Consider the following 26,746-nt stretch of genomic DNA (forward strand, 5'->3'; position numbering starts at 1 on the left):
TCAGTTCAATTAAGGGTATAGTTCAGAAATTGAGATTTCAACTGGAATGAAAACCAGCAGACACAGGGGGGCCCCCAGGACCGAGTCTGAGAAACTCTGGTCTAAGTGAACTGCAAGGTTGTCCTATTTTAAAGGAAATATATATTATCTGGATCTATAGTGCTCTCTTGGTTTTAAATGAATGCAAAGTACAGAATCATATTTTGTTTGAGTATCGCCTCTCATCAAAGCCCCCAGTTCACATCTTAGCTTCTCTCCCAAAGTCATTTCTAATATATCTGACTATAAAAGCAGGGACAAAAATAGTCAACTACCTACAACAAAATGGAACACTCAATCTTAGGCAAAATTTCAACATCTTCAGTATCTTCCTTAAAGCACTTCAATAGGACTGGTGTTTTCCAGTGTGGAACCAATCCACATGTGTATATGCTACCTGTGAACACTTTTTGAAATGTATATAGTTTAAGATCTTTAAAATATCACCAGTCATGCAATCAGGCGCTTGCTGGTTTGAATTCTGGTTGTGCCGAGTTGCCGGCGTTACTGGCGTCCACACGGAGTGCTGCATTGATCTTTGCACTCCTGTGGATTGGGCAGAAAAAATGGCTGGACCTCAACTGGTCAGGGGCTTGACAAATCCAGACAAGGCCCTTGATGTCAGGGTTCACTAGCTTGGTAACATGCATGGCTTTGGTTCACAGGGTGATGGACAGGATGGAGGACGCCTGTTGATCTTCAGTCCTCTTGATTGGTAAGTGCTAGACACTAGTGAGATGACATTAAATTGGGTAAAACTGATAAATAATAATAATACAAATATATCACTGCCATTACATCTGGACCCTATACTACTGTTGCTGTGTCTGGGAGCTGTTACTTGCTAAGTAATAAGGAAAGGCTTTCTTCTGTTTCTTGGCACAGAACAAACTGTTCATTCACAGGATAAATCAATCAATCATCTTTTTCATTCCTTCCATCGTTAGTATACCCATATACTGCATTCCCTAAACCTTACCTATCTGAATTCAATAAAATAACTTATTTAACAGTGGTATACACAACACAACATGGATTTCCAGGAAAAATAAAAAAAAAATCCAAAACATGTAAACGTTAAAAAAAAAATTGAATAATAATAAAAAAAAAATCCTTTATTTTTTCTAGTTTAAAGAGGTTTCAGTTACTCTCAATCCATATATCATTTCAGTGTGAGAATATATACAAATAATCATTTTGCAGTTCAGTTCAGGGCAATTCCTAAAATGCAGTTCAGTCTGAGAAGTGCTGTAAAAGAAAAAATAAAAACAAAACAAAAAGTAGTTTGGACCCACTTTCTTCACAGAAATGATAAGACAGGAAGCAGTGGGTTCAGCCGCAGCTCCTCACTGTACACTGGATAAATAAATGTTCTCTTGCAGCTCCTCCTTGAAGATGAAGCCCACTCTCTGTACGCTGGGTGGAGGTGGGGAGAAGAATCTGATCACACGCTCATTGTCATGCTGGGAGAGTACTGCAAGAAAGAAGAGTGCCCTGTTAGTACAGAACACTGTCCTGCTTCCAGTCTGCTACCACATACACAGAAACATGCTACGAAACGTATTCAAAAGAAAACTACACTTCAATTATGCACCGCACACAAGCACTGCTCATAAGAGACCATTAGAAAATGAGGCCCCAGGCTGACACAAAATGGTCAATTCAGAGACCACGGGAGAGTTTATACTTTTCTACAATGCCTTGCTCAGCTAACAGACCTGTTGCTCAGGTGTCAATCAGAACCTGTCTTTAAGGCTCTATCTGGTAAATTCACTTCCAGTACCACTTAGAAACTATTAACATTCTGCCGTGATTATACTTCTGCAACTGGGCTCTCAGGGTGTGGTTTCTGGCTTGATTAATAAAGCCACCATTAATAAACCTTCTGCCTTTGGCTACCTGTAAGCAAGCCGGAGCAAGGTGCAAGTTTGCACGAGGCCGGTTTAAAGCTGTACACCAGTAATTTGGTCACCTTGAAACAGTGGTTTCGGTAAATATTAGCTATGGAAGAGATACAATCACGGTTTAAGGTGGACAGAAATTACCAGCGCACACCTCAAATGCACCCCACAGGGGTCCTTTTATACTCGCCTCACAGAAATGTCACCTTGCTCACAGAGAGCGCGAAAAGATAAAATATGCTGATGACTTTCAAATAAAAGAAGCCAAATATCCCATGAGCTGAAACAGTAATAAAGGACGATTTACCATAGATAATAATACAGACAAAACAAATAGATATATTAAGCAAATTCATAAAACTAACATATTGCTTTCAGAATTACTAATAGAACACAGAATCACCGAAAGAATATTTTCATCAGCATGTTAAGATTTGTACACACAGACTGTAGCTTTGCTGTGTTTTGCTGCTGGTTGCTAGATTAGTACATTGTGCCTAGTGAGAGTGATCAGTTACAGTTATTTTCATTGTCTAATTCTAATTACTATCTCTGCAATTGGGTTGAGCAAAATGGAACAGATGTCTATGTTTGACATGTTATACGTTAAAAGCACCTTACACAGTTCCCTGTTTATTCTAAGGTTAATTATTATGTATTTGTAGATGAGGTGGCAATAACGCTGGTACTGCTGGAGACTTGACTGGAGTATCCTGAAAACAACCTCCACCCCAGCAGGCCTGGACACAGGACAGACTTGCCATACTGTACCACATCGTACAGCATCCCACTACGCTTTACAAACTAACAAATAAAGTGCTAGATTGCTAGTCTAAGAGGTAGGGGTGTGCAAACTACTCATCATTTTCTTTGAGAAGTATTTAAAAAATCAGCAGGTATCCAATAAATCCATTCAAATGTGTTGATTTCAAAACAAGACAAGCTGTCTCACTCACATTCCAATTGAGTTCCAATCAACAGCAGTTAAGTTCTGCATTGAGCCGACTGGATTATATTCACCCGAGGCGCAGACTGGCAACCTTGTGCTTTCCTCGTGCGTGTCTTAACCACTCTACAAAAGGAACAGATCCCTTGGGGTGACTGCACACTCCCCTAGACAACACCTCAACCCCTGGACTGTCAAGCTCATCTCACATGCATCCCACATCCCTGTCTGTTACAATAGCTAAATCAATAGCTGAAACCTGGCCTCATCAGTCCAGATGATGGTGAATCAAGCGAGAAACAGAGGGGGTGCACCGATTGCAAAGGTGGCAGAACAGCAAAGCATACATACCCCAGGGTTTAAACAGAGAGACTGATTAGTGATGAGGGGGTAACCACTGTTCCATAACCAAGGTTACAAATGGGTCTGGCTTTTGACAGGTTGTCTGTGGCGAGCAATGTGCTTGAAGCCTTGTGTTGCGCTCCCACATGGACCTCTACCTGAGCTGATAGGCCAATGTGAGGTTCAAGTGACAGTGAGTTAAAGGCTTTTTCCTCTTCAACCCTTTGCGGTCTTATGTCGGACCAGGTCCGACATTACAATTTTTAAACCAGACGTCAAGCACCGGTCTCTAGTCGTTTTTTCTCCCGAAAAAAGCTTTCAATGGCCGAGAAAGGTCAATAGAAGCCGAAAACAAAAGCAGAGGCGGATCTGAGCAATACACATAGTCCCTTCACCACAGACACAACACGGACAAAGAAACAAGAGAGCTGCTTCCACATCCAGCGCTTAAAGAAAATCGCGGATATGTGCCAAGCTTTTTGAGATGTTACAGTAATAAAATAATGGCTTAAATAGCATTATTAAGGAGTTTGGTGATAAAATGTGTGATCAGGAGATGATTTATCAGTATGCACTACTCTGAAGGGATATGTGATAAATACAGGGAACAAGGAGTGGGGTAGGGCTGGAGATACAGTACTGTGTGTCCTATTGATAAGCAGGGCCTTTTAAACCTGTTTTATTTTGAATAAAATTACTTTTAAACAGCTCGTGTAAAATAAACAGCTTGTGTGAAAATAAATTGGACCCGACGCGGCTGACAGGCGCTGAATAAATGGACCGCATAGGGTTAAGTGTATCGTGGTCAATCTGATAAGCAAGTGGTGCTGACAACACCCACCTGTGAGAACATTCCATTCTCTACCATATTCCTCAATAGAGCATACTGTCCCACCTACGTAAACCCCACCCCTCCAATACTGTGTGCACACATGTACTGTACACAGATAAAGACAGTTCAGATTGTACCTGTTGCAGGATGCAGACACAGGACTGTGGTCAATTTTAAACAGGAAACGGCTCTTATTTACTTTCGCTTTTCCTTAATAAAATTGGGCTGATCTAAAATATATATATATATAGTAGAAGAACAAAATGGCCACCTACACTTTCGCTCTGAAAAGGGTTGAGGAAGTTTCCACCCATCTCCCCGTCGTCCCGCGGAGTGCCAGGCTGATTACTCATACTCATGTTGCTGGGAGAGTTCTGTCCAAAACAAACACAGCACAGCGTAAGAGAGACGTGCAGCAAACACAAGAGATGTGTAGCAACTGCAACAGACTGGAAAGAGATGTCAAGCCAGTTAAAACACTGGAGCTGGACTGTTCTGCAAGCTTGAGGTCACCATGCCCCCGCATGTGAAATCATGCAGTACAGCACGTCCACCAGAGGGGGCCCTTTAAAACAGCGAGCAGACCCGGACCAGTCTGAAAATGCTCCAGCCTCCAGCCGGGAGGCAAGGGGGCCTCTCTCTGGGTTGTATTATACCTGTATAATCATCTATTTTTTCCTTACTGTGCATTTTCTTTCTTCTTGACATTCACAAAATGTTCATTGGGGATATGCAGATTTACTGTCTAGATAAGACTGTATCATATCGACGTAACCCACATTCTCCCAGTGATCTTCCCACATCTTTTTGCATGCGTTCTGCACAGCACTCAGCTCATAGGGTTGTATGAACGGCACTAGGTATGATTCAGCTCCAAGTCCCCTCAAAGCCAGGTTCCACTCACTACTAGATATAGGGGAGTTCTCATCTCAGTGCTGCAAAATCAGCTCGTTCCGTCTCTTTATCTGGCCAATGGATCATGGAATAGCTTAAACTACTGTGTTCATAATTATTAAATTATAAATTTAACACACTTGTCAGAAATTGCCCAAACAAGCAGCTTTCATTTTGTTTCATGATTGACCATCGGCAAAATAAAAAGAAAAAAAAAAGGAGGCCATTCAACCCATCAATGCTCATCCGTTTCCTAGTAGCTGATTCATCTCAAAACTTTGTCAATTAAATTATCCCAACGATTCAGCATCAACAACATGACTAGGAAACTCCTTCTATACCCTCACTACATTCTGGAAACTCCTTCTATACCCTTCACTACATTCTGGAAACTCATTCTATACCCTCACTACATTCTGGAAACTCATTCTATACCCTTCACTACATTCTGGAAACTCATTCTATACCCTCACTACATTCTGGAAACTCCTTCTATACCCTTCACTACATTCTGGAAACTCATTCTATACCCTTCACTACATTCTGGAAACTCATTCTATACCCTTCACTACATTCTGGAAACTCATTCTATACCATGAATGAATACATATCCGTTACACATATTTCTTAAACATGTAATTGATCTAATAGAATAGTAATCTAAATATGGCTGTAGTTTAAGTCATTACAAGAGGACTTTCCCTGGCTTTTTATATACTATTACAGACAGAAAGACACTCAAGAGACTGATATGTAAGGGCTAAATGCTGGTCTTATAGGAATGATCTATTTGGCGGTAGTTTTTAGATCCAGCACTGTATGCAGTGGTTTTCAAAGGGAAGGGCCCTGGAACTGCGGTAGGTAAATGTCTCTTTAAAAAAACAAAACAAAACAGCAGATGATGTTGTTTCAAATTATGTAGCACTAAATCACTTCTGTGGTGAGGCTAAAAAAAGAAATGAAGGGAGAAACAAACAGTAACAGTTACTTCAAACCTACATGTAAATAAATCAACAAACAAATAAATAAATAAAGCAATGTAAGACTGAGGCCAAACAACTGAACTTATATTCTCACTGACAACGTCTTGCTCATATGTAAAAACCAATCTTACAGACGCACACTTATACAATGACGCTTCAAATACGTTTTAAGAAATGCGTTCTTGAACTGGTTAAAGAAGACCGTCTCTCAGTTCTTGTACAATATCTAGCTGCTTTTAAACCCTATAACTTCATGGAGTTAACAAATTAAAAATGACTCTGACTAATATCCACAAACTTCGACAGTTCTTTTTTATTCCAAATAATTGTTTTGTGCCAGACCTCTTATTTGTTCTGCCTCAGGTTTTCTATTTTGTATATACATGACAAACAAGCTCCTTGATGCAGCCAGGCACGCACTGTGCAAGACGATTTTTAGAGGTGAACTAGCAGGTAATATCCATCAGTTGTTGTTCTGTAATGTGCATGTTTGTGATTCAGTGTTCCACAGTACAAACTGATATACTACAGAAACTGAACTCTGCATATCTACAGGCTAAGCTATAAAGAGTGACAGAAATAAATGATTTAATTCACAAGGCTTTTTTCCCCCCTAGTTGTTTTGCATAGGCGGTGGACAGAACTAATTATAATTTCAGAAGTAAAATCAGTCAAATTAACCCAAATGCTGTAGTGATAGACAAATGAATCATTCATGTACAAGCCCTGCCATTCCACCTGCTGTGAATCTTTAAAGATCCTGCTGCTGCAAACTCTGCCCCTCCAAACCCCTACACTTTAACTTGCATAATGAAGTGATTAAAGTCAGCTGAGTCCAGAAACAGATTCACCTCCTCATCCAAACAGCACCTATATTAAACCACAGCATGACTAATTTAATACTAACATGCTAACCCAGTGTGCTGTTCATCTTTCCCCAGATGCACTGTCCAGAGTTCTGGAATTCAATGAGATCCTCAAAGATTGCTCAGTTCATTGTTTAATTAGTTCTATTCCAGTGCTCCAACAGGTTTGAACGAAATGCCCACTATTGTAAGACCTGAACTCTGCCAAAAAATGTAAACGTGCTTCTATGGACCCTCATTTAGTGTAAAAAACACATGTAAGTAAATAAATAAATAAATAAATAAATAAACCAACCGTGAATGAAGTCAATGTTTTCTGAAACACCGATTCAAACGTATGCAAACACAACATCTAGGAAAAAATACTTAAAGCCCCATACAGTTAATATTGAGCGGGCAATTTGCCACAAATGTTTCAGATCCCAAAAACATAATGACAGGAGGCATTTTTTCATTGTAAATTTGAAAAAACTAATTCACACTGAAGATGTATTTAATGGTTTCTGAAAATGTTCATTTCTTTAAACTCTTAAACTAGAACAATACATGTTGACACCTACCTTGGAAATACTGTCCATGTCTCCTGAGCCTACATTTGAAAACAGAAATTGAAATTAGTTTTCACAGCTGTAGCTCCACTAACCTACAGTCCACTGTACTCTCTGTAACATTAGCACAGCTGCCAGTAACACTCTATGCATGGCTGAACATATCGCTAACGGTACCTATTTCACTTCATTTATTTTTATTTAGGTTTCACATTTACTGAAAGTCTTGAACAGACTTTCCCTTTACTAGAAACACTAGTAAGGCAAACAAAAACCTTAAGTGGCTCCTCTCTTTTAAAAAGCAGGAATTCATTTAAATGAACAGGAGACTGTAGTTTATTCAAACCCTGCTAAGCTGGACCACGCTATCATAACCAAACACAACTATGCAAACCAAAATTATATTCCAGAACTCTCTTCTAAGTATGTGAAACACTGACAGCTGTATTTATTTGGGTTATTAAAATGCCTATTACTCATACGATGAAAGTATGAAAAACAATAACAAAGACAAGAGATTTGTAGTATGGTATAGATTATGATGATCAGAGCTCCAATGTAATGCCTTAATCTCATCAGGATTAGAGTGTCTTGTATATAACAAGTGCTTTAGGTTTTATACCACACGGAAAAAAAGCATCAGCCTAAATAACTATCTTCAAATAAGAAAGCAGGGCTTGGAAAGCCACAGTCCTGATACTTACCTAACGACCCATTCATGTGATGCGGCTCCATTCCTGCCATTCCACCCATGGGGCCATCTGACCCGGGGCCCATTGGGAACTGTGAAGGAAACACACACACAAGCAGCTCAGGCTTCGGTTCATGCAGCACCGCACTGCTCCTGCTGTGGGGCAGAGGGCTGTGGACACTCTTTCAGGTAGTGCCTGTATCTTTCTTTCTTTTTTCTACTGTGGATTTCGCTATGCCAGTCTTTTAAATATTGGTAAGTCATTGTAGCTTATTAACTGTCTTGAGATATACACAGAGAATTCAAAAACAGCAAACAGCTCTACATCCAAGGAGAATCAGGATCTAACAGGATACTCATCAATCATTACAAATACTATATAGAAGATATTAGTGCGTAAGCCATTTCAGCTGTCCAGTACTCAAAACGTTCTGCATTTTCCAGTAATTATCAATGTAATTGCTCTCATACCTGTTGCTCAGGTATCTCTGAACAGATAGCTGGCCGTGTCAATGGCGTACAGTAACAGTCTTGCTATATCAATGTTCACTATTTTGCATACATTTGAAGAGGAGGCACTTTATGGTGGCTGTACCTAATATAGGGTTGGGCCATGGTTTGCTTTGATCACAAATTCTTGTTTTACAACATCCTGTATACCTGTACATACTGGATCAGAATTGATGCCTATAGAAAATGTGCAAACAGTTTTGAAGATCCATAGAAAAACCCTGAATGTAAACCCACAGGAAGACACGGGTATCTCCTTACATTGGACCTGTTCGCTCCAGGGGGAACTGAATTGATTATAGTGTACATGTTGTCACCAGAGTTTGTAGAGTCTGAAAAACAAAGAGGACATTCATGAAGGTCTGCAGAACTCAAATGGGGTTTTGAACTCATTATTGGAAATAGCTCCAGTAAAAATTATAAATGCATTTCCTACTCCTCCCTTACCTTTCATGACGGTTGCATGAATTCAGAATTTGTTTTTCTTTCTTTTAAATAATTGTTTCTACTACTTTATAGCTTCTTTGTTTTTTAACTGCTCTTGAGAAATCACATGGCACTGTGATCTTTCAGCTCTTCTGACTTCGCCTGCATCGTCAACACTTGACTGTGAAGCAGGGAAAGTCCATAAAGCTAAACATATAATTGTGGAATTAAACACTATTAACTGTATGAAACTAGCAATAAACAGGAGGACAAAAAAAACGGGAGGACTGTCCCTTAAGGCAAAAAACAAAGAAAACACAAACAACTAATTGAGCTGACGGGAGTGGCTCTGGTGCAGTGTTCAGCTGCAGGTAAATGTTTATTTACTGCTGAGTCACGCAGGAAGTGTTGTTGGAATCGATCAGGACAGCTTTTTTCCACTGCTGGGGAATTCTCCAAAGGATTTACTGTACTTCCAGAGCTGTGACAGCGTTAGGAGTAATTCAACATCTATCCAATATTATACAACAGGAGGAATCTCTCTGCTGTTCAATTTCAAACCCTGCTGTCCTGCACTAAAACATAAGCAAGTGTCTCGAAGGGTACCTGCAACAACCGAGCCAAACTCACAGCAGGAGCAGCACATGACTGACTGACCAAAACACTTGACATACAACAGCTGTCACTAAGGGTTACCATAATAAAAGCATGGTAAAGCATAGGCAAGCACTGTTAAGCCCAGAGAGGAATGGTAAAACACATTCTTAAAAAAAAACAAAAAAACCATGGTAAATGCATAGTATAACAATGGGGTTTGGTAGTCCAGGGGTTAAAGAAAATGGCTTGTTACCAGGAGGTTCCCAGTTCAAATCCCAGCTCAGCCACTGACTCACTGTGTGTGACCCTGAGCAAGTCACTTAACCTCATGCTCTGTCCTTTGGATGAGGCGTAAAACAAACAAGGTCCAACTAGAAATGACTGCAGCAGCAGCAACAGTTGTTGATGATGATGATGCATAGTTCTTCTCCCAGTCTCTGGATCCTATTACTCTCCAAATTTACCATGGTAAAATTTCACAAGGGTAGCTCCTCTAAAAAGTTTTCAAAAAGGATGGGTGCTAGCCGCACCGGCTACCTTTGACAATTGTGCTGTTTCTCACAATGCATCAATAGATAATGCTTAAAATAGGTTGTAAACAACCTGAGTCCTAAATAAGTGTGTACCTGCTGGGCTGGGCATGATGGGTGTCCCTGGAGGACCTCCTCCACCCGGCGGGCCCTGCAAGAGAAACAGGACAGGGATTCAGTGAGGTACAGGAGCCGACAGCACAGTGTCGTTATGGGGACCAAACACAATAACAAACATCTCATGTGCAATGGGTGAAGCAGGGATGCAGAGAGAGAGAGAGAGAGAGAGCAAAGGAAGAATTACACACTGAAAACAGAAGCGTTACTTCACACAGTCCTCGGAGCCCAGCTGCAGAGAGTGTAGCGTAACAGGAAACAGTAGCACAATTCTGGAGGCAATGAAGATCTGCCTCCCCGCCCACACTTTAACATATGCTTTTATATGGAATCTGCAGCTGCTATTATATTTGCTATTGGTTTTCTTTCTTAATAGAGTTAGAGCCTTTGTATTTGATTCCTTTGATTCCTGCAAACTGATTTTATTGGCTTGTAACTACAATATTTCTAATGCACTAGCCTGTCCCCAGCAATCATCTGTCTCTTCTTATTTGTTCCTGATAACAATTTGCTGCAGCACCATATGCTGAAGTAAAATGCAGCGCTCCAGGAAATTTGGACCAGACTGATTACTGTTCTACAAATGAACATCAACATATGCAATGGAAATGGCAAACAAAACAGTAAAAAAAAAAAAAAAAAAACAACAATCAAATGCTCACTTCTCAGCCAATACACAAGACACTCTCTGCAACATCTGGCTAGCTATTTCTCCACTTCAATAAAGATGCATTAGACTGAGAACTACTGGCATCACCTACCACATAATTCCCAGGAGACGCTGAAGAGTATGGTATCTGGAAACAGAAGAAAGGATGCATATTATCCACTGTCTGTGACTGGCCAAACATTATTAATAACAACAACAACAACACCACCACCAATTATAACAATAGTGAAAAATGTATCGTGCAAATGGTATCCCTGACACATTTTATATTTAAAAGCTGCATCTCCCATCAAGACAGTTTCTGTGACAAACGCTGAACAAGTTGGCAAGTAGGACACAGAAAGAGAGATATATACCAAGCTAAATGTTTACTTCCTACTATTTTATGTTCAAAACATCTATAAAGAAAGACATATTTTAATGGTAAAACTTGTATTAACAGGCACCACTGAAAACCAGTGTGGCTTTACCAAGGCAGGTTGACAGGGCTGTTACAGATTGTACCGGTATATGAAAAAAACAAACAAAAAAAACCCAAAAACCCATGCTTTACCCGTTTCTACCGTTTAGCAGACAAGGTAATGAACCGCTGGGATGAAGAGAACACACATCACCATTCCCAGGGATTTTCCCAAGCTGCGTCAGTCACTCAACCCCAAACCAGAGGTTCTGAGGAGCAGCAGCCCCACAGCCTGGCATGGCAGACTTCACTGAGGCTTCCCTTTCTCTTCAAATAATCCGGAGTTACCGAGTAACTGCAACGCCCAATGAGATCGGGGCTCCAACACAAGCCTATTGTTCTGGCTTTTGAACAGGTCAGCCAATCAGCTCCCAGCTCAAATAGAAGGTAGATGCCCGCTGGAACTGTGAATCAAATTTAAAATCAATCTGCGTGTATACTGGCTTTTTAAAATGCTGCCACACAACCTACTTGGTATACTTACAAACCAAAAAAAATATGCTAGGCAATTTAATGTCTACCATCAGTGGAAACGCCAACCTCACCAAAACACACACAAAACAATGTGTGAGAGGAACAGCTGCTCACCTCCTATCTGATACTAGTCTGGAAACAAGAGAAATCATGTCTGTAACAGGACACCTAATGGAAGCTCAATATTATCCAACATTGGGGGTTGCGAGCGGTGAGCCGAGGATACAGATACAGATATAATAATTGGGCACAATAAACTGGGGAGAAAACTGGGGTAAAAAATTGGAGACAACTAAATAAAAAAAATTAAAAAAAAAATGTTCTGGACTATTTTAAGAACATAAGAACATAAGAAAGTTTACAAACGAGAGGAGGCCATTCGGCCCATCTTGCTCGTTTGGTTGTTAGTAGCTTATTGATCCCAAAATCTCATCAAGCAGCTTCTTGAAGGATCCCAGGGTGTCAGCTTCAACAACATTACTGGGGAGTTGATTCCAGACCCTCACAATTCTCTGTGTAAAAAAGTGTCTCCTATTTTCTGTTCTGAATGCCCCTTTTTCTAAACTCCATTTGTGACCCCTGGTCCTTGTTTCTTTTTTCAGGCTGAAAAAGTCCCTTGCGTCGACACTGTCAATACCTTTTAGAATTTTGAATGCTTGAATTAGGTCGCCACGTAGTCTTCTTTGTTCAAGACTGAACAGATTCAATTCTTTTAGCCTGTCTGCATATGACATGCCTTTTAAGCCCGGAATAATTCTGGTCGCTCTTCTTTGCACTCTTTCTAGAGCAGCAATATCTTTTTTATAGCGAGGTGACCAGAACTGCACACAATATTCAAGATGAGGTCTTACAAGTGCATTGTACAGTTTTAACATTACTTCCCCTTTGATTTAAATTCAACACTTTTCACAATGTATCCGAGTATCTTGTTAGCCTTTTTTATAGCTTCCCCACATTGCCTAGATGAAGACATTTCTGAGTCAACAAAAACTCCTAGGTCTTTTTCATAGATTCCTTCTCCAATTTCAATATCTCCCATATGATATTTATAATGTACATTTTTATTTCCTGCGTGCAGTACCTTACACTTTTCTCTATTAAATGTCATTTGCCATGTGTCTGCCCAGTTCTGAATCTTGTCTAGATCATTTTGAATGACCTTTGCTGCTGCAACAGTGTTTGCCACTCCTCCTACTTTTGTGTCGTCTGCAAATTTAACAAGTTTGCTTACTATACCAGAATCTAAATCATTAATGTAGATTAGGAATAGCAGAGGACCTAATACTGATCCCTGTGGTACACCGCTGGTTACCACACTCCATTCTGAGGTTTTTCCTCTAATCAGTACTTTCTGTTTTCTACATGTTAACCACTCCCTAATCCATGTACATGTGTTTCCTTGAATCCCAACTGCGTTCAGTTTGAGAATTAATCTTTTGTGCGGGACTTTGTCAAAAGCTTTCTGGAAATCTAAATAAACCATGTCATATGCTTTGCAATTATCCATTATCGATGTTGCATCCTCAAAAAAATCAAGCAAGTTAGTTAGGCACGATCTCCCTTTCCTAAAACCATGTTGACTGTCTCCCAGTACTCTGTTACCATATAGGTAATTTTCCATTTTGGATCTTATTATAGTTTCCATAAGTTTGCATATAATAGAAGTCAGGCTTACTGGTCTGTAGTTACCTGGTTCAGTTTTGTTTCCCTTTTTGTGGATCGGTATTACGTTTGCAATTTTCCAGTCTGTCGGTACCACCCCTGTGTCAAGAGACTGCTGCATGATCTTGGTTAGCGGTTTGTAAATTACTTCTTTCATTTCTTTGAGTACTACTGGGAGGATCTCATCCGGCCCAGGGGATTTGTTTATTTTAAGAGCTCCTAGTCCCTTTAACACTTCTGCCTCAGTTATGCTAAAGTTATTTAAAACTGGATAGGAACTGGATGACATGTGGGGCATGTTGTCAGTATCTTCCTTTGTAAAAACTTGTGAAAAGTAATCATTTAACATATTTGCTATTTTTTTTTTCTTCCTCTACGATTTTGCCATTTGTATCTCTTAAACATTTAATCTCCTCTTTGAATGTTCTCTTGCTGTTGTAATATTGGAAAAACATTTTGGAATTGGTTTTAGCTCCCTTAGCAATGTTCATTTCTATTTCTCTCTTGGCCTTTCTAACTTCCTTTTTGACTTGCATTTGCAGTTCTGTGTACTCTTTCTGTGTACTTTCTTTTTGGTCCTTTTTTAATGCTCTGTAAAGTGCCTTTTTTTTCGCTGAATATTTTTTTTAATTGATCTATTAAACCATTTTGGCAATTTAGTTTTACATTTAGATTTGTCTACTTTAGGGATATAATTGTTTTGCGCCTCTAGTACTACATTTTTGAAGAACAACCATCCTTCTTCTGTGGGTGTTTTCTCTATTTTACTCCAATCTACTTCTGTTAGTCTCTGTTTCATGCCTTCATAGTTTGCTTTTCTAAAATTGTAAACCTTAGCTTTAGTCTTTACTTTTGAGGATTTAAAAAACACTTCAAATGAGACCATGTTGTGGTCTGAGTTTGCCAGTGGTTCTCTGACCTCTGTTTTAGTTATTCTATCTTCGTTATTTGAAAAGACTAAATCAAGGCATGCCTCCCCTCTAGTCGGTGCCTTCACAAATTGTGTTAGGAAGCAGTCATTTGTCATTTCCACCATTTCTATTTCATCCTTCGCGCTACCCACCGGGTTTTCCCATTTTATTTGGGGGAAGTTGAAATCCCCCATTAGTATGGCTTCTCCTTTGCTACACACATTTCTAATGTCATTGTATAACAGATTATTGTGCTCACCGTCTGAATCTGGCGGTCTATAGCATGCTCCTATTATTATGCCTTTTGAATTTTTGTCTGTTATTCTGACCCATATTGATTCGGTTTTATTTTCTTTGTCCAGGTTTAACACCTGGGCTTCAAGACTGTTTCTTATGTATAGCGCTACCCCTCCTCCTCGTCTGTCCTGCCTGTCTTTCCTATACAGTGTATACCCACAAATATTATATTCGTCCCCATCACTCTCAGATAACCACGTTTCTGTAACACCTATCACATCATAGTTACTTGTTAGTGCAGTAGCTTCAAGTTCTAGAATTTTGTTTCTGATACTTCTAGCATTTAGATAAACACATTTAATGGTTGTCTTACCTGAGTTGTTGTTCTTGTTTTGATGCGGTCTCCCTTCTGTTTTTTTGTTGATTTCTCCCCCCTTCCTTTCTAGTTTAAATGCTTCCGAACCTGCTCGAGGATCTTTTCTCCAAGTAGACTAGTTCCCTTGTTATTTAAATGCAGTCCATCCCGTCTATACAGATAGTCCTCGTTGTAGAAAGTGGTCCAATGATCAAGATAGGTGAAGCCTTCCCGTGTGCACCACGTCTTCAACCATTGGTTTTGATTTATTATTTCCAGCTGTCCATATGGTCCTTTGCAAGGTGCGGGTAGTATACCAGAAAATACCACAGTTTTGGTTTTCTCTTTTAATTTCCTTCCTAGCTCTCTGAATTTGTTTTGCAGGGATTTTGGTCTGTCTCTTCCAATGTTGTTTGTACCGATGTGGACGACTACTACCGGGTCGTCTCCTGTTCGTTCTAGGAGCCTGTCCACGTTTTCAGTGATGTGCTTGACCGAGGCTCCCGGAAGGCAGCACACTGTTGTAGTAAGGGGGTCCAAACTGCGAACTGAACTTGCTGTGTTTCTCAATATGGAGTCCCCAACAATCATGACCTCCCTTCTTTTTGCTGTCTGGTCACCACTGTCAATGGGGTCCTGGATGTTGTTCCTTTCATTCTCTTGTTGTTGGTTCTGCTCATCACAATTCTGAAGTGACTCAAATCTGTTGGTTGTTTTGATTTCTGGTGGTTGTGTTTGATGAAGTTTCTTTTTTTCCCTGCTTCTGCCTACCTGAACCCAGCTGTTCTGACCTTCTATCTCCCTGGTGGCTTTCAGTCTGTTAGGGGTGATGCAGACTTCCATGAATTGTGGGTGTGCCAGTTCCTCAAGATCTTGTTGCTGTCTCACTTCTTCCAGCTCCATTTCTAGCATGCTTACTAGTTTATGCAAATCCTGGATCGCGCGGCACTTTACGCACACTTGGTTTAGCTCCGCTGGGTTTTCTCGGATTTCCCACATCAAGCAGGTGTCACAGATTACTGGCTTGAAGACCATGTTGAGGGTTTTTTTTTTTTGAAGTTTAGTTTCTTCTGCAGCCGTCAACCTGCTTTCAAACTGCTTCGAAACTGCTCTGTACTTTTCCACGCTGTACTTCTCCCACTCGCTGTCGCTGGGAAGACTGCCTCGTTTAACTGCGTTGTTCTGCTGTGCTGTTGGCTCCTCCCCTCGCCCGTGTCTCAAAACGGCGCTGAATTTGAATCAGCTGCTCCGAGTTTCAGCTTGTTTGTTATCAGAAAAACACACGCGGCTGTGTTTCCCCAATGTCCTCTGTTTTCTGATTAAAGCAATTCAAGATGCAATTTCTCCTTTCTGCTTCGAAACTGCTCTGTACTTTTCCACGCTGTACTTCTCCCACTCGCTGTCGCTTCCACTCGCTGTCGCTGGGAAGACTGCCTCGTTTAACTGCGTTGTTCTGCTGTGCTGTCGGCTCCTCCCCTCGCCCGTGTCTCAAAACGGCGCTGAATTTGAATCAGCTGCTCCGAGTTTCAGCTTGTTTGTTATCAGAAAAACACACGCGGCTGTGTTTCCCCAATGTCCTCTGTTTTCTGATTAAAGCAATTCAAGATGCAATTTCTCCTTTCTGCTTCGAAACTGCTCTGTACTTTTCCACGCTGTACTTCTCCCACTCGCTGTCGCTTTTCTTAGAATGTCTTTTCACAGCGGAAAGATACCTGACGAATCAGTACAAGGTAAATCTAGACTTTAAGATGTTTTTTTAAGAAAACAATGGTAAAAATCATTTTCTAATAGGGACGCACAACCTCCATCGCAGTCAACTAACACACGGTTGAACCATCATCGATGGGCACCTCGCTTCAGTATACTTCTACGAAGGCTGTGGGCATGATCACTTTTCTCTCTTAACATTTAACTATTTATAACAAAACGTAAAATCTAATTTTGTTAAATACAGATTTAACAAAGGGCACAGAAACAGAGAGCACAGAGCTGTAGATTGTAATGTCTTTAGTTTCCTAACCCTATGGAATAATTAGTGGGACCGGTTAGTGTGCTTGGTAATCAATGACTGCAGCAGAAACAGTCCTAGACAACACACACGGTGGGATATTTAACAGGTATGAAATCCAATGTTAGTGAAACGTTGATGATATTAAAGCAGCCCTTTAATCTGAATCAGGTTGGACTGTAGTAGCTTTAGTTTCAGAGTGTGCTTGCTCCTGACTCAAGGTGTTAATGGGATCTTAAACGGTTAGCATCTGTTCTTGATTGACACACCTGCAACTTCCAAAGAGGCTTCAGGCACGTTTCTATCCTCTAAATTGCCTTATAACTGACATAACAGCATTCCGGTCAGGGTGCAAGCCATCATTAATACATTTCTTTTTCTAATCAAATATTTATACAGGCAGAGTCTTTAATGCAAAACGCAAAGGAGATCATCAGCAACGGTGACACTCAGGCTAAAATAGCAAGCAGAAACCAAGCCCTACAACAAAGACATGCATTGAAAAAGTCTTACAGAATGCAAAGCATATTATACAAGAACTAGCTCTAGTTTTTGTTATGCCTAGGGACCTCATAACAACAATAATAGGGGGTCTTTTCATAATGGAGTTGCTTCAAACAATCTATCTGCTATTCACGAGCCAAGAAGAAGAGTTACCACAAAATGTGGTTTCATCACAACTGGATAAGCGGTTCTCGCTATATAAATATATAACATACTTACTCTACTCAAATGTATTTAAATACAGCTGGAAACATGCAACCTGGTCACACTATACAACGACAAACTCACATGCTGTTCTATTTTACTTTTATATACATAATACAGAAAAGTACACTGTAAGCAAACAGGCAGTATGACAAGTTACCTCACAGGAAAGGCAATGTTGGCATTGCCCCGGGAGAACACAATCTATGATTTAGTCAATGTGCCAGAGGGGAATACGTTGATAGATTATTTGTATTAGTTTAACATGTTAATGAGGTGGCAGAAAATACTGCCTTGCTCAGAATGACACTGGGTGATTTAGAAGCTGCTTAACTAAGCTCTTATACCGATTTCACATAACTGTGAAATAGGCAATCCACGCCATCATTATTGGAAATCTATGGGAATTCCTGGAACTGCCAAACCAAACTTGCTGTAGAGCTTTATTGGGGTGTGGCACCTTGTATTCATAAGAAGTACACTGAAGTTGTACAGATCGACCTAGGTTAACCCGCAGTATAACTATGGCTAGTGGCTACAGGTACAGCAGTAGCCCTATACCACTTCTCCACTGGCACATCTGACCCATGAGGGGTCAGGACCGTATGGGTGAGGGTGGTTCTCCACTGGCTATTTGCCGAGCCGAGAGAGAACCAAACTGTGAAATTCCAGCCTCACAAGACATCTGAATCAGGCTGCGAGCTGAGCCGAGCCAGGGGCGGGGTTAAGGGTGTTCGTCATTACGTTTTATCACTCCACAAAGACAAACAACAAATGGCCGGGCAGCGAGTGTGATGAGAGAAAAGTACAGACAGGTGCAGGCTCTACTTTTTCTGTGGGAAGATAGACATTTTCAGGAAGCTCTGAAGTCGTCTGTCAGAAATGAGAACATTTATGCACCAATTTCTGACGATTTGAAGCAAATGGACATAAACCCCAGGTACGGTACACTTAACTCACAGACTCAAAAACACAAAATTCAACCAAATCTGTCATCCTTGACCTTTATTGTATTAATATAAAGAAAAAAAAAAGCAAAATAAAACAATTCTAAACTTATTTACAAAAATATAGTCAAACAAAATAGCGTAAATATAGTCAAACAAAAACTACGGCTCTCACTGCGCACGCACAGCTTCTTTTTTATAACCACCTAAACAAAGATATTTGTATACTTGTATCAATTTTAAAACCTTCTTTTTTCCCCCCATCAAAAGAAATAACTGAACTTTAGTAAGTTGATATAAATCAGTAAAATGAGTGGATTGTAAAGACATTCCTAAATATATTTACAAAATATAGCGATACCAGATAGAGCTGTACCATTGGTCCTTAATTTCAGAACACCATTTGGCAAACTGAGTGAATTAGTAAGAATAATTAATAAGAACTGTCTTTCACTGTGTGCAAATTCAGTAGCACGGCTCGGCTCTGCAGTGGGTAACAACCCAGGCTCGGTACTGCCCCGGCATGGCTCGGTAGTACAGTGGAAAAGAAGCACTAGAGGGCCGTTCCAGACAGGACTCGGATTACAGGCACAGAATATAAGCAACACATTCAATCAATAATATCTCTGCAGACAAGTGTGTATATACTGTACATATATAGAACACCTTAGCAGGTATATTAAGCACACACTGCAGTTTTGCCTCTTGATAACATTAACATGTTGTAATATGTCAATGTGCAGTTGCTTTTTCCTGTGTAATTCACACTTTGGAGTTGATAATCTTTGAAAAAATGCCTTGAAGTGTACTTACTGAGTTGGCATTGGGAGGGTTTGGCCACGCTCTGCCGCCTCCTGGACCCCTGCACAATGTAGCGACAGATGGGGGGTTTAATTCAAACAACCAAACAAGGTTTGGCTCCTCACCAGCCAACAATCTGGGCTTGTGAGAAACTAAACTCTACAGTCCCTGAGGGTGTGACAGCGCTAACAGTGCTGCACTAAACCTTGTAAGACCTACTGCATTAAAAAAATAAAACTAATAATAAGATTCTTAATCTGTGATCTTGCGTTAAATACAACATAAGGGTTCCTTAAAGCAAATTTTACCAAGCATGTTCTTGTTTTTTTTTTTTAAAGGACTTAGCATGAAGAATATTTATAGGGTAAAAATGTCCAATGCACAAGGTTTTAATGTACCGGACAATTTCCTTAACAATTTTAACACCCCATTAGATTATATGACCCATTGAGCTGCCTAAAGATACAAGATATTGGGTAATTTTAGTTAATATTAACTGAAGTATGTGTAAAACTCTGTGATTCATTTTCCATAAACACTGGGGATGAGAAGCGGGTACAAATTTTTATCAACACAACCAAACAGGGGTTAGAGTTAAACACACAGCAAGCCCCAACACCATCCACCTATCCTCTTAACTTAAACGCCTTTATCACAGATAAAATAACAAATAAAAGCCTTCTTTTGTGAAAAACATTTGAAGAAACAAATGTAAAGTAACAGACTCATAGAACAATTTGAATACAAGTGGACCAGTGAATATTACGAACAAGGGCTAATACAGAGCAAATGCATAGTTGTGATCTCTAATGGGGATTTTGAATTGTTGTTTATTCCAGTACAGTCACTGCGATAGCACTGGCTGCTTCAAAGAGAATGCTCTTCTTTTTACTTACATATTCATCCCAGGCATTCCAGGGCCACCTAGAGCATTCAAAGGGGGCCTCATTGCACCTCCATAGCTCTGCAATGATAACCAAGGATCAGACTAACCACAAAAATAAAAACAAAAACCAAAGAGGAAGGGGAAAGAAAGGAAAGCAGGTTAATGATTCCCTTAGGAAATGGCAAGTAAAAAATAAAAGGGGCAATGTAAACGGCAGGAAATGCTGAAGGCAGAGCAGAGCGTGACGCATCTAGCCTGGGATTCAACCACTTCCCATTGAAGAGGCCAGTTCACAGCAGGTACCGTAGGGGCGCAGTTAACCTCAACACACAATGGGTTATGCACCAAACTAAACCACACTGCTCCAAACAATCATAGGATATTCAGAGGGGTGTACATTAAGTGCTATAAAATCCCAAATTCTATACTGAGATAATGCCCCTCTACTAGAGTGTAAAGTCATTTTGATGCAAAACATGTATAATGTGGGATGTGAGATATTGGGAATCTGCAAATATCAGACACTGCAGTCTGGGCTGAGAAATGGTCCCAACTGACAACCCTCTATGCTGTATATCTCTATGGGGTGTGACCACCACTGTCTGGCATCTATTATGTGTACTAGAAATGAGTTAGTCCAGGTGTGTCTGTATACACATGCCTCAAGTACCCATCTCTGAATATCTCTTAATTGTTTTAAAAGCTGTATTTCCAAAATAGTCCACATGGTTTGAGGTGGCACTGGTCACAAGTTGTTGTAAACCGGGCAATTCAACTGCACAGGTTACGGTTCTTTCTCAAAAGGTTTCCACTGCAGTGTGTAGTATTATTGAGCTTCCCGGCATCTGGGAAATGAACCTACTGGACCTGCTCTTGTAAATGCCTGAGTTTGGACTGTGGTCCTCTGTAGGCTGTACGTGGGTTGCAGCAGTGAGGAGACATTCAAGGCCAGGTGTCCTCTATCCTGCTTTTGTTGAACACAGATAATGACACTGTTTGGGGACTGCTCGTTTTGGCCATTTCCAGAAAACAAGACTGTTTTTTGAATTGTTCTTCCTTTTTGTTCAAATGTAAATAGCAGTTAAATGTCCAAGGGGATTGAGGTCAGGGTTGGGGTCAATTCTATTTTTTCAATTTTTCAAAAAGGGAATTTCAAACTGGATGTATTGGAAACAGAGATTTTGTACTGATCACAAAATCTTAGCAATTATAATAGTTCACAAAAATAAATGAGAGCTGGCAGGACGAGGGGAAATCACAGGTTTGCTTGAACCGATTCCAGTCCGTTCTGGCAACTGCGCTATAAAAGGACTGACTTAAAAGAAGCCAACGAATAAGTACTGGTTTACACCATCCCTTGGGGATGGTAATAGCTGGAGTGCACCTTATATTTACACTTATACATATTGTATCGAATGTTTCCAAGAATGTTGGTTGCCCTTGGAAATAACAAAAATACTTTATGTAATAACTGATAGCCACTTTGCTGTTATCAATCAGTGCTGCTGAGCTGAAGTTATGGGATTATTTTACTGCAAAAAGCCTTCAGTTGTTGCCCACATACCTGCGGTCCTAGCGGGACCATCCCCCGAGGCGGAGTCATTCGTTGCATTGGCCCGCCCATGCTTGGATGCCCTGAGTAAAACAATTTAACAAGCTTTTAAATGGCACGAATGGTGTTACGATGCACATGTGATATGTATTTGAGGTCTAAACCTTTACTGTTTAAACTTGCATTTTCCTGAAAAAGTAAATAGTAGTACATTTTGTGAAATACTAGGACAATTAGGATTTTATTTTTATTTACCATTTAAATGTTTACAATCATGGCAAGCAAAATACCACACCAAGGCTTTCATTCTTGGATTTTACAAAAGCTGCAGGCCATTTTCACCCAGAACCTGTAAATACTGACTTATACAGACAGTACCAAGAAAACAACACGACTAGAATGAATTTGTTTTTGACTAACAGGAGGTTGTCTGTTTAATATACCAGCACAAAGGGTTGACATACTTTACTAGCTTTACACAGCCACTTAAACATGTGTTACCATACTATGCACATCCCTTACCTAGGCTGTGCCGTGCCCAAACCCTAGCAGTTACTCTGCGCACAGCTCATTTCTTATTTGCCAAGTCTCATTTAGTGATTGATCCTTTCAAAAAATAACACACACTAACCTTGCAGCCGTGTCGGGTCCATCCCACTTGGTAGTAATGGCTGGTTTCCTGGGACTCCCCCTAATGCCTGAATATTGAACAAACACAAGTTATTTGATCCCATTGGTAGACGTAAGCAACAACAGTGTTGTGCGACAAAACCCACACCTCCGCTAGGCGATCTCATACAACCGCAAGCATTCAGATGTGTTCCTGGGCTTCTAAAATGTCTTGTAACATATACAATAACACTACCAGAACAACAGCAATGTCACCCTAGCCTACTGAGATCCAGATCCATGTGCTTGTATACAGAAAATAATCACATGGTCTTGGACTGGAATCCGTTTCGGCGAGTCACTTACACCTCTTGGTTTGTCCGGGCCATTTTATAGTAAACACACATCATGAAGCTACGATCCAAATAATGCAACGCTGTCTAATATGCTATAAAATACATTAGACAGCAACAGGGAATGGCTCTCCCACTCTGGGGGGTGAGATGTGCTGGTGTTACTGAACAGCAAAAAAAGCACGACGGAAAGATGACAACAATTAAAAACACCTGTTCTAAAACCACTGCTTACTGACGAAACTCTCAAAAAGGGAACCATGTCAGTGCACTACAATGACTATTATAGGCAAACCGAGGAAAATAAAGAAATAACTTTAACAACAATGATAATGGCACAGCTCAGTCATAATGAAACTCAATACTAGATTTGGGAGTTCCATTATTACTTTGTAACATGCCACAGCAATGCCATAAACCCTTAATTATCCACCACGATAAACGTTATATTAGTATCATATATCAGAAAGCAGAATGTGACCCAGCACTGGACAATGTTTGCTCAGTGACCAGGGAGAACTGAAAGGCTTGTGAGAGACTGATGGAGTGTTTATCCACTTAATGACATCAAAGAAAAAGAAGAAAAACGGTCATCATGACGCAGTGTTCCTGGTATTTCTCACAGCAGTGAATGAACGAAAGGTCTGTAGAATCTGCTAATCTTTTCTAAATGCACTTTTGATCTACCTCATCCCCCCAGACTCAGTTTTCCCACTGTTCAGTGTTGCAGATAAATAAATGCCAAGCTGAGAGTGTCTGATGCTGGAAGACGATGGATACAGTACCTGATTCGGTATTCTGAGGGGCGGCCGCGGACCTCCAGGGTAACGAGGCGACATGAACGGCTGTCAAAATAAGAAAGACAAACAAAAAAAAAAACCCAGTTAAGAAGAGAGCTGCCAGCCCTGTAGTACACTGACCGCCGGCCTGGGCAAGGCAGGTAGCTGGACAGGTGAATATTTGATGAAGAGGCAGCAACGTTTCCGACTTTTGAACACCACTGGAATTCATCACTTAGGCATAAGAATAAAAAGAGAAATTAGACACCTATTGGCTGATCCCAAAATTGCAAACTCGGTGCAACTTCACACAGCTATAACACAGCCATGGTACAGAATACAACATCCTATCTGTCACTAGACTGCCAACGCAAAGCTCATGATAATGCATATGAATACATTATAATCTGCAGTGCAACAACAACCCACTTGACATCAGGGGCTGTCGGAAATGGAGGCTGACCCCTGTGTGTTATTCAGCACTTGCACACTATGAATGCAATTGTAATGCAAGAAAATCTTGGCTCATAGGTCAATGTCAGCATAGTGTTCAGCTGTGGGGTAGCATAATGATTTATGGGCCGTTTTTATGCACCATTTACCTTTTTCCATTTATGTCTATGTAAATCAAGACAGAAAAAAAATGTAACAATGGGAATCTTGTTAACATGACTGCATGTTTTGTCTGAGGAGGCCCCCCTCCCCCTCCCGTAGCTGCAGGCTTTAAGGCATCATCACACAACAAAGAAGGGAGACCAGGATGCAGGTAAGACACACTGGATACAACGCTTACAATGGAGGTATTGTGGTTTCAAACACATACTGTATCGAATTAAAGGTGGCACTTTCACGCAAAAGTAGTTTACAAATGGAGGAAGAACCTTATTGAAAAACTTGCTGAGGCATCTTCATTGTTGTAGTCTTATAGTCTGATGAATCAATCCCAACATTTGCCCATTTGCTTTCTTCCCTGATTGGCTTCCCAATAAAACATGTGTTGCATTCTACTTTTATAACCTTCAAAGGGAACACAATAGAAAGCAGGTGGTGCATGTTGTAAATGTTGGTACCAGTATTCTAGAGGATTAAAAATGCACATTGTCAACGTCTCTGTGGTAACTCAGAACAGGGTGACAAATGATTAGCAATTGTTTCTCTCTATTACAGTAAAGTGTTTACAAGCAGTGAATTAACCCTAAGGCAAACGTGGAAAGGGCTAAACCTTATCCTCTCTCTACCTGGCTGCCAGGTACAGCAGGAAGCCCTCTCGATGGATCAATCTACATTGAAGCCATTATTTCTCTGTACAGGTCTCTTTCACCTACATGCAACACAAGAGGAGTGTTTTGTTTTTTCTTACGGTGTTGTTGCACAAACTTTAAATATATGGTTTTATATTAGGAAGGGGGGCTGGTGTATTGTCTTGTGTCCTTCTTGACTGGATTGTTACAGGGGCGAAGTTTGCTTTTTTTTGTTTTGTTTGACAAATTGTTTTCAATTAATGTTAAAAGACATACATGGCACAACTTTGTGTATTTATTTCTTGACGAAAGGCTCTATACTGCATGCTACAATGATGTGCTGTTCTGTTCTAGTCCCAGTCCCTGTTCTAGTGTGCGGCTTGTCTAGGAGTGGTAGTCCAGGATTATTACCTGACTGTGAGGCCCCATCATGGGATTGCTGTGAGGTGGAGGCTGTGCATGTGGTGAAGGCTGTGAACCGGGAGGTCCCTACGGAGAAAAGGAAATTCACAAATTACAACACAGAAATGTCAAATATGTAAAGTGTGAATACGTCCCAAAGTGTGATTGTGCCCACGTTTGGCAATACAGTTGAGCCTCGTCTTGTGGGAACTACTAATAATACATTGCCAGCAAACTGGCGTTTTTAAAATCTTCATGTTTTTGTTATTATTAATCCTGAAGAGATCACAATTAGGTGTAATAACTAGGGATGCTAGCCCCCCGGCCCCCCCCCCCCATCTCCCCCAAACAAAACAAAGATATCTTCCCGTCAGTAAGTAAATATATGCATTGATGCCTCCATGGTGTGGTTAAAAATATTTAAAAAAAAACAATGTAAAATCAGCAGAACACTACAGGCATACAGGAATATCTCCACTGACAAGCCTTGATCTGGTACGCTCTTCACCTCGAGTACTAACGCCTGTGGACTGGAAGCTGAGGGGTGTCTGAAGTGGGGACTCGGTGGAGCTCCGGATACAGGCTACATTGTCTCCAAGCTAGTTCAAAGCCAGGCAAAGGCAGGATTAGAGGAAAATGATAACTTTGTATCGGAGCAGCAGAACCCATAACTACTCTGAATCGCTGCAAAGAGTAATTACAACAAGTGTCAATGAATGCCGTATGATAAGCCTGCCAGGAAACGGGAAACTCATACTGTGCCACGCTTTGGAAAAAGTTAAATATGTACGTAAATACAATTTAGAAAAGCCCACTAGAGAAATAAAAGGACTGCGGTACTGGTTTTCAGTTTCACTTCAACGATATTCAAAAAGCACCCTTTTTTGTTGTTGCTTCTTTTAATTTGTTGCTGTAGCACAGTGGTAGAGCACTTGTAATCTGCAGAGAAGACAGAAGAGACAGAGCTGCACCGGTTTGCATTCCTTGCAACAGTAAGAAGCGAACATCAGCAATAAACAAGAGAATTAGCTAGTGAGTGTTGCTGGCTGCCATTAAAGAGGGTTAATCTGCACTGAGTGGGCACTGCCAGCTGCCCTGGGAACACGCTGAGTCACAGGATTACCGTACTGACCTGAATACAGGGTCACCAGTGTATAAGCAAGACTACACTTGCTTGCATCATTTACATCTTAACCAGAGCACGCTGCAGTATGGACTGTATATTAACCATTGCTCTACCAACTGTGTGAACACTGACCCTGAGACATTCCATTTGTCTATAATACAACTTCAGTTATCACTACATTCATTCAACTAATAGGAATTTCCACCCTTTTTATTAATGTTATTTATATTATATTGACACACAAAAAAAATACTACTGATTAAGGTTGTCACATTCATGTTTTTTTTCTCTCCTGTGTCTCACTAAACTGCAGTAAACTGAAAGCAAAAAAGCATGCTCTAAT

General features: G+C 40.5%; 1 protein-coding gene across 7 annotated transcripts in view; it reads right to left on the reverse strand.

Annotated features, from left to right (window-relative positions):
• Nucleotides 1-26,746, reverse strand: part of LOC121312830 (single-stranded DNA-binding protein 2) — a 117,128-nt gene continuing 90,382 nt past the window's right edge. The window contains exons 6-18 of one of the 7 annotated variants that reach the window (XM_041244644.1): nucleotides 25,287-25,364; nucleotides 23,641-23,700; nucleotides 22,525-22,591; nucleotides 21,906-21,976; nucleotides 20,352-20,419; nucleotides 19,468-19,516; nucleotides 10,984-11,019; nucleotides 10,202-10,256; nucleotides 8,790-8,884; nucleotides 8,056-8,134; nucleotides 7,364-7,392; nucleotides 4,336-4,434; nucleotides 1-1,513 (exon numbers count right to left, since the gene is read on the reverse strand). In XM_041244644.1, coding sequence (XP_041100578.1) covers nucleotides 1,484-1,513; nucleotides 4,336-4,434; nucleotides 7,364-7,392; nucleotides 8,056-8,134; nucleotides 8,790-8,884; nucleotides 10,202-10,256; nucleotides 10,984-11,019; nucleotides 19,468-19,516; nucleotides 20,352-20,419; nucleotides 21,906-21,976; nucleotides 22,525-22,591; nucleotides 23,641-23,700; nucleotides 25,287-25,364 — 816 coding nt within the window. In that variant the 3' untranslated portion in view covers nucleotides 1-1,483. The remainder of the gene's footprint in view (nucleotides 1,514-4,335; nucleotides 4,435-7,363; nucleotides 7,393-8,055; nucleotides 8,135-8,789; nucleotides 8,885-10,201; nucleotides 10,257-10,983; nucleotides 11,020-19,467; nucleotides 19,517-20,351; nucleotides 20,420-21,905; nucleotides 21,977-22,524; nucleotides 22,592-23,640; nucleotides 23,701-25,286; nucleotides 25,365-26,746) is intronic. The other 6 variants (XM_041244652.1, XM_041244662.1, XM_041244672.1 and 3 more) reach the window with 6 other exon arrangements.

Source organism: Polyodon spathula, chromosome 1, assembly GCF_017654505.1.
Source record: "Polyodon spathula isolate WHYD16114869_AA chromosome 1, ASM1765450v1, whole genome shotgun sequence".
In the NCBI taxonomy this organism is placed as follows: Eukaryota; Metazoa; Chordata; class Actinopteri; order Acipenseriformes; family Polyodontidae; genus Polyodon; species Polyodon spathula.